The sequence below is a fragment of the Canis lupus genome, chromosome 14, assembly GCF_003254725.2.
Source record: "Canis lupus dingo isolate Sandy chromosome 14, ASM325472v2, whole genome shotgun sequence".
In the NCBI taxonomy this organism is placed as follows: domain Eukaryota; kingdom Metazoa; phylum Chordata; class Mammalia; order Carnivora; family Canidae; genus Canis; species Canis lupus.
In genome coordinates this window covers 56150484-56159349 of record NC_064256.1, presented here as the reverse complement: position 1 = coordinate 56159349, position 8866 = coordinate 56150484, and the positions used below count along the sequence as shown (strand labels likewise).

Sequence of the window (8866 nt, the reverse complement as noted above, 5' to 3'; positions counted from 1 at the left end):
CATCAAACGACTACTCTACACCTACCCCGAACGAAGAGCGAGTCCGTGCCTGAAAGGGAGCGTCAGCACGGAGCAGAAGCGCGACCGCCGGAGGCCGGGGCCGCCACCTCAAGCCCCCCGGGTCCTCAAGCCACCTCCGCCCACCACAGGTGCGACGACCGGGTCGAGCGAGGGCAAGTGAGCGCGACTGCGCATGCCCGCGCGACTGCGCATGCCCACGCGCCTGCGCAGGAGGCCCAAGGCGTCCGCATGCGCGCCTTCCCTCTCACTGCCCTGCGTGCTCCCGCAGTGCGCAGGCGCGGAGGGGGACGTCTGCGGGCACGGCGGGCACGGCGGGCATGGCGGCCGGCGCGCTTCGCAGCCAGGCGGTGGCCGGTGGAGGCGAGAGTAGCGAGAGCGAGGATGACGGCTGGGAGATTGGGTATCTCGACCGGGCGGTTCAGGTAGCTCACGAGGCCTCGTTTTGGCCGCCCCTGGGTCAGCCCCCCACCCCGGGCCCTCGAGGGCTCCCTGGTGACGCTTCTTGCTTGCGTGTGTTTCCCGGTGGAAACGGGCTCGTAGACGCCCCGCGAGCCCTCGGGATTTCCCGGCCTCTGCTGCGTTGTCTTTCCATCGAATGTGCTTCTCTGGGTGGTCCACGGAGCTCTTTTGCCCCCCTGCCCTCCCCCCTCTCCCCTCCCCTCCCCCTCCCCCTCCCCTCCCCCTCTCCCCTCCCCCTCTCCCCTCTCCCCTCGCTCCCCTCCCCCTCCTCTCCCCGTCCTGCCTCCCACCTCTCCCCTTTCCCACCTCGTCTCCCCTCCCCTCCTCCTCCCTCCCACCTCTCCTCCTCACCCTTTCCCATCCCCCGTCCCTCCTCTCCCCCTCTCCTTTCCCCTCCCCTCCCCCCCCCATTACCCATCCCTTCCAAGGTCATTCCGGACATGAATTCCTAACAAGCCTTGTATGCGGACCTGCCCTCCACTCCCCCCCCCCCCCCGCCCCCAACGCCAATCCTGGCTTTCTGATGTACGAAAACACGGATAATTAAAAAAAAATTTTTTTTACTTTCTCCTTTTTTGTTGTTGTGTTTTTTTGTTTTTAGAAATTAAAAGGGCCGTTACTCCCCGAAGAAAAGAATGAGACGTTTAAAAAAGCACTGACCTCAGGAGATACTTCATTGGTCAAGGAGCTCCTGGATTCCGGTGAGACGCCAGGGATGGTCTCGACCTCGTACACCTTGCACACGCTCGTCCGCAGCTGCAAACGCTCGTCTCCCTCCCTTTCTTGGAAAAGATTCGGAGTTGCTTTGTCTAGCGGAAGCCCGAGGAGCGTTCAGCGTATCGAGGGTTGTGTATAATCCTGCGTGACTGGGACGTCATTCTGCCTTCTTTTCTTCCTTGAATCTGAAGCGCCACCCTGTCGCTTCCATCAGTTCTACTTCCTTCAAGAAGCCTGTTCTACCCCCACTCCAGTAATCTTTTTTTTTTTTTTTAAGATTTTATTTATTTATTCATGAGAGACACAGAGAGAGGCAGAGACACAGGCAGGAGAAGGAGAAGTAGGCTCCATGCAGAAGTAGGATCGACGTGGGACTCGATCCTGGGACTCCGGGGTCACGCCCTGGGCCAAAGGTGCCGCTGAACCGCTGAGTCACCCGGGTGCCCTCACACCAGGGATTCTTACACGTTTTTCTCAGCGTTTCCTGTCTGTAATATTATACGTCTCCAGAATTGTTTCTAGTTAATATATATTTTAGTTCTGTTCTCTCTTCGTGCTAGTTGTGTATGTGTGTAATGGGGCCTGAGGCAGGAATCACAGGCTGTGGATATCTATTCCAGCTTTATTGCCTATTCATTGTGGTTCCTGGGAAAGTCATTTAAACTTTCAGAGCATCAGTTTCTTTATGCAAAGTATCATAATTCTGTCCAGGTTCCTGTAACATTTTTCTGTGATCAGATTAAATGTTCTGTTTTTAGTTACCTGTTGTTGGGGCCGCCTGGGTGGCTCAGTGGTTGAGCATCCATCTGCCTTTGGCCCAGGGCATGATCCTTGGCTCCCTGCATGGAGCCTACTTCTCCCTCTGCCTGTGTCTCTGCCTCTCTCTGTGTCTCTCATGAATAAATAAATAAAGATCTTTAAAAGAAAAAAAAAATACCCAAAATAGGAATATATGAGTTGTTGATAATCATGATTGAAATTATCCAAAGGAGTAACAGACATTTACTACGTACCTGTAAATCCAAAAGATTCACACAGGCCATAGGTAAATGATGTATATAGCAATATGTTTTCCTTTTATGTTAGAGACGTTGCGTGGCTTAGTGAAAGAGCAATCATTTAGGAAACAGTACAGCTCCAGGTTTGATTACTAACCCTGCCACTGATGGTTCTATTATCTTGACCAAATTACCAAACCTTAAGCTTTAATTTCCCCCTTTTTAAATTGGGGATGCATTATATCGAAGGGTTTTGGGGTGTATTAGAATGAAAGAATACATAAAACATACAGACGTTAAGTAAATATTAGCTGCTCTAACAAAAAAGAAGGATCTGTGTGACTTTGTGGATAATGGAACTTGAGTTTGTAATTGAAGAATGAAACAATAAAATTTGAATAATTGAAACAGGCCTAATACCTAATATGAACACATGCGAGAGCGTGCATAGTGCTGGTTGGGATGGAATAGGCAGAAATTTGCTTTAGAAAAGAGAATTTACCATGGGGCTTGAGTTTGCAGTAAAACTAGGTGCAGTGAAATGATGGAGGCTCTTGAAAGATTAGATTTTGAAAAGACCTACTGGTAAAGTAGATACTTAGTCAACCTTTAAAGATTTTTTTTAATTACAAATTTTTTAAATTAATTTTCAAAAGCCACTAATAAATATATAGGTATACATAGAAAGATACCTTTGTGCCCACTTTCTCCCTCAGTACCCTGAAGTCTTAACTTCCACAGGTAACTCTTAATTTAGCATTTCCTACCAGGTGTCATCATTTTACACTTCAAAAAATATTTTTAGGTTTTTGCCTTCCAAAGTCATTCTTGGTTTTGATACCTATTTCTGTACCAGTTGAGAAACTTAATAAAAAAAAAAATGAAGGTTCCCTTTGAGTCAGCTGCTTCTAATAGTTGGAAGATGGCTCTAGTTTTGTTATTCTGCTAATATCTTCGGTTCTCTTTAAATTACTAAATATTTCAGATATACTAAATGGTATAGCAGTTTGTCTCCTGACCCTGGAGATATCACTGTACTATAGTTGGTATTTATCATTTCTATGCATGTCTGTATATTTTTATTAAATATATGTGTATCCCCAACCATATAGTGTTATTTTGAATGTTTTTGAGCTACAGTCATTTACTGTGTGGATCCTTTTACACTTAAGCCATTATTACAAAGAAATTCCTTTCTGTTGTAAAGTACATGGTATATGTTACTGTGCACAGTACCTTTTTTATGAAGGTGGCTGTGATTTTTATTTTGGTGGGGAAGGCTGTTAAAGGGTTGCTTTTTATGTTGACAGGCATTAGTGTCGATTCCAGCTTTCGGTATGGATGGACTCCACTTATGTATGCTGCTAGTGTTTCCAATGTAGAACTGGTTCGGGTCCTTTTGGACAAAGGTGCTAATGCAAGCTTTGATAAGGGTAAGATGTTTTAAACATTTAAAATATGTATTTACTTTGTATCTCTGTTTAGAAGCCTAATTATAGTCTGTTTAGGGGTGGTGATACACACTTTCCACGCTCAGTTTTTATATGTTTACTAAAACAAACCTTTGCACCTGAAAAAAAAAAGGTAAGATGTTGAGATAACTCAACTGATTATGTTGTTTTCTGTGATTTTCTGGATTCCCAAGCAGCTGTTAGGCAAAGTGAAAAAAAGCAAAGCAATTTAAAAAACTTTCCAATCATATTCTGTGATTAAGATACAAAATCAAGTTAAAAACCATAGATTCTTTTTTTGGGGGGGGTGAGGGGAGCCTCTCTTTCCAAAAGAGTTTCCATAGAACCTTTAACTTCTCTGCTGGAGGGCTTGGGTTATTTTTCAAAGGAAAAATGCATTGAAAGAAAACAAAAGCTGATAATTTTGTCAAAAATTACTTGAAAATCGCTCTTTAGAATTTAAAACTCAACTCTGAATTATGTTACCTAAGGTTGTTTCAAAGATAGCTTATTAAATCCACATGTTTTTCTGTTACTAGATAATTTCTACTCTGTATTGCTTTGAATGCTTTTGAAAAATAAGTATATGTGCACATCCAGTTTTATTATATTGAATTATTGCTTATTTTTAACATGTTTCTAATAGGTATGTAAATTATTGAATTCATTCCATAATTTAAATATAGATTTCACTTTAGAATTAATTTTCACATTTACTTTGTATCTACATTAGATATTTGTAAAACCATTTCTACTCTGTTTTCTTCTCTATTTTATGTAATTTCGCATCTTATCAATAGTTTTGTATTTAACCTGCTGCTGTGATTGGTTTTTCTTTTTATTTTGTCATTTTAAAATATCACCCAATGAAAACTGGGCTTAGGAATGAGATTTCTGAACGTGTATAAAATATTCTGCTTTAAAAAAAAATAATAGTTTTCTTAACCATAGAGAACAAATTGATGGTTACCAGAGGAGAGATGGATGGGGGATGGGTTAACAGATGATGGGGAGTGCACTTGTGATGAGCACCAAGTGTTGTATGTAAGTGTTGAATCTGATTACACTGTATGTTAACTGGAATTTAAATAAAAACTAAAAAATAAACTAAAAAAATAATAGTTTTCTTTCTTTAGTTCTTGTAATCAGAGGAATATTTACAGTTATAAAACAGTTTATATTTTTCTTAGCATGTTCACATAAATTCTTTTATGTATTCAGCAGTAACCCCATCAGGTAAAGAGGGCAGCTTCCTATCTATAAACTAGGTCTACTGAGATATTAAGTAATCGCTGTAGTCACAGTTTATCAGTGGCAGAACTGGGATTAGAATTTTTATACTTATCAGGATTATATCACTGATATAAACTGTAGCTGCCATGACCTATTTGAATTCCCCAACTCTTAGCTGAAAAGTGTTTTTATTTTTTTGGTCTGTGATCTCTGTGTGCCATAGGGGTCAAGAGAAGTTTTTAGGAAACAGGAAATTCAGAGAGATCCCAGTAGAAAAGGACCAAAAAGAAACCAATGGATATGGCAGTTAGGTCATTTGCAGTAGGATGGTTTGGATAAAAGCCAGATTTCATTGAGCTGTAAAATGAATGAGAAATAAAGAAGTGAAATCAGAGAATATCGGGTATTGACTTTCAACTACAAGTTCAGCAATGCAAATTTTAATCAACCAAAAACTGTTCGACTCCAAGCAGTATCTTTATATAGCATCCATGTTCTTACCACTCTCCTGTTTTCTTAAAAGGAAAAAAGGAATAAGGAAGGGAAATTAAGAAATGTAGCTATATTTTGGAGATTAAGGCAGTTTATTCCTAAACTCATTTTTTGGTGAAAGAAAACAGTTATCTACTGAGAGTAAGAGCTTTGGGAATAGGTTATAAAATTTTAAAGAGTACAGTAAATATTTAGAATCTTTTGAATGATAAAAGAAGTCAGAGACATTTCTTGATGTGTGGGGGCATTTCCTCACTTTTCTTTTCACTACAGATAAGCAAACTATTTTGATAACTGCGTGTTCTGCATGTGGCTCAGAGGAACAGATCTTAAAGTGTGTAGAGCTACTACTTTCAAGAAATGCTGATCCAAATGTTCCTTGTAGGTAAGAGCCTTATCTATTAAAAACTATGGATATTTTTCGTTATCAGCCTGCTAAACATTTGATAGCATCATTTTTTAAAAATCATACACAGTGTGTGTTTACTTGGCCATAAAGTTGAGGAATGGTAATAGGTCACAAGGTCATGGTTCCAGTTTTATAAAATTATCAAAAGAAAGGGCATATCATGAAAGTAGTCTTTCAACTTTTAATTTTTAGGGAAATGTTTTAAGAATTTGAAATGAGGGGGAAAGGAAGGTAATAAACTATCATTTTTCATGAATCATACACTTAAAACCGTGATTAAGCTATAATAGTAAAACCTCTTAGTGTTCTTTTTGTATAACACTTACCTGCTAAATAGTTCTATGCAAATATTAAGAATTCCAAAATGATATATTGAAATATTTTCATTTTCCTAAGACTTTTCCACTTATGTTATATCATGTAGGTGATAGCATCTAGATGTGTTGAAAACATGCAGTAACTGTATCTTGGATCTGTTGAAATGTCAGTAATTTAAAAAATGAATCAGCTTAAATTTTCTGAAGTCTTTCCTCATCTCCCTCTGTCTTCTGTTTTATTTAACCTCTGTTTCATTTGATTTTCAAAATGAATAGAGTAGGAAATAGACTATCCAACAGAAATATGTCTAGCATGAATAGAATTATTACGCATAATTCATTAAAATAATAATGATCTAGTGCCTGATATATAGAAATAACTATACTTGACTTTAGAAGGGTTTTTTTTTCTCCTAATTGAGTTTAATTTCTATGACACCTAGACAGCAGGTGTCTATCTTGTCTCCCAGTGGACACGTTGTAATGTCTGGAAATATTTTTGATTGTCACGTCCAGGAGATTCCCCTGGCTTAGAGTATGCTACTGGCATAATGGATGCTGCTAAACATCCACAGTAGGTAGGATAGCCTCTCAAAACAAAGAAGTACCCATCCCAAAATATCATAGTGCTCTGGTTGAGAAACTAGTGTGAGAAAACGCAAGGCTTATAGAGTGGTTAATCAGTATTTAACAACCAGGTTTTTTTTTTAAAGATCTGGAAAACTACCTTCAGATTTTTAACAAATCAATTCACAGGAACTTTTATTCTGTCATATATGGTATAATCCCTAGTTAGGCTTTACTTTGGATTTGACTGTACTTAGGAATTGGGAACTCCAAGACACTTAGCTGAAGTAAGCCTTGATGAGTCCTACAATTTTAATTTTTACCCTCAGAAGTGGCTTATGAAATAATTTGCCATTCTGGGTTCAACGGGAACTTCTTTTTGCTGGTACTCTTCATTTTTTTTCTACTGCTTCTGCACTGTATTATAGAGAGCAAAATCTTTACCCTTCCAATGACTTATTATCTTGTAAACACACAAAGGAGAAGTCAAGCAAGTCATTGTCATGGGTTCTAGATTATTCTACTTCCATAAGAACTAGAAAGTACCTTTTGTATATACAAGGTATATTTGAGGGGAAAAAAAATCCATTTGCACTAAAATAACAATAGCTTAGCACCTCAAGCTAAAACTATGAGGCAGCCACAGTTTCAAAACTGAAAATCCCAGAAAAGCTGATGAATCTGAAAGAACATGAAATTTGAATTGAAATGCTCTCAACTAAAATAGAGAATTTTACAGCATGGTTGAAGAAAAGAACAATTTGCATCTAATTAACAAATGTGAGAAATACCTGAAAAATTATTCATTTTTAGATGTGATTTAATTTTTTTACTTTATTTTATTTTAAGCTCATAGCATAAAGTAGTGCAATAATTGAACTCTTTTCTTGCAGAAAATGAGGATCTTGATAGAGCTGAAAAGAATAAGTCATGGGAAATACTGCTTTTCAGCTGCAGATTTTATAAGAAGGAATAGCATTAGTGGACAGATGGGGATAGTGTGGTGGCAATGAAAAAAAATCTCAGGACACAGGAGAGTGCAGTTAAGACTTGGTGGGAATTTTATGGATAATTCATTAGTGATAAAAATCAAAACCTATTAAAATATTAGGAATTTAGTTTCAATCCTTATTCCCTCCCTTTTTTCCTTTTCGTTTTTGAAAAATTTTTTATGGTAGAAAAATGTAGTAAAGTATACATAACATAAAACTTGTCATTTTAACCATTTTCAGTGTATAATTTAGTATGTTTTTCTAATGTAAAGTTCTGCCCCAAGCATCTGAAGTTTCAGTCTTTTTGAGCATTGCTCACTTTACTAGCCTGAGATCCCAGGTAAGCTAGAGACCAGCAGCTTACATCTGTTCCTCAGTTACCTGTGGACTATCTGCTGCTTTGTTTTACCTACTGAATTGTTTTTTGAGAAATCACATTTGGTGTTTGTTGCTGTTTGTTTTGATAAAGCAAGCTGTTTGCATATGTGTGTTGAAGACCAATATCACTAAATGCTCTATATTATTTTTAACTTTTCTTCTACTTTAGCCATTTTAGTTCATTATTATGGTGAACATATATTAATATTCAAATGTATTAGATAAAGATTACTTGAAAGAGCAACTCTCATCTGCTTTGAAATTTTATGTTGCTTTCAAATAATGTATGTAAGTAGACTTTAAAATCTGCAAATACCATTTGATTCCTAGGTGTCTCTGAGAAATTTTCTTAGCTTCTTTCAACATTTCTGACATTTCTTATGCTTCATCTTGAAATTGGTTAATGAAAAAAAAATCCATCACTTTAACATGGAATCATTAAGGTGTCTTTATGTCCCACACCAAGCCCCAGTATGACCAGCATTTTTTAAAGTTTAGATTAATACCTCAGTTCTGGAAAAGTCTCATTCATTTTCAAATATTATCTCTACCCTGTTCTTTCCTCTTTCCTCTCTAATTGTATATCTGTTAGACCTCAGTTCTCTCTTTTTTCCCTCTTGTCTTTGTTTCACTGAGTCACATTCTGAATAAGAATTTTCAGTTCACCTTCTCCATCACTGAATCTCACTTCTAATTTATTGCTTCTAATTTATTGTTAAGCTCAACAGTTCAGATAATAATTTCAGTTACTTTCTTTCTAGAAATTCTGTTTGATTTTTTTTTAACTGTCAGTGTCACTTTTTTTTTTAAGATTTATTTATTTATTTGAGAG

General features: G+C 38.1%; 1 protein-coding gene across 1 annotated transcript in view; it reads left to right on the top strand.

Annotated features, from left to right (window-relative positions):
- Positions 1 to 301: 301 nt before the first annotated feature.
- ASZ1 (ankyrin repeat, SAM and basic leucine zipper domain containing 1) overlaps positions 302 to 8866 on the top strand; it is a 52441-nt gene continuing 43876 nt past the window's right edge. Inside the window, exons 1-4 of the mRNA XM_025464762.3 lie at positions 302 to 443; positions 1082 to 1181; positions 3506 to 3628; positions 5645 to 5756. Of these exons, the coding sequence (XP_025320547.1) occupies positions 339 to 443; positions 1082 to 1181; positions 3506 to 3628; positions 5645 to 5756 (440 nt within the window). The 5' untranslated portion in view covers positions 302 to 338. The remainder of the gene's footprint in view (positions 444 to 1081; positions 1182 to 3505; positions 3629 to 5644; positions 5757 to 8866) is intronic.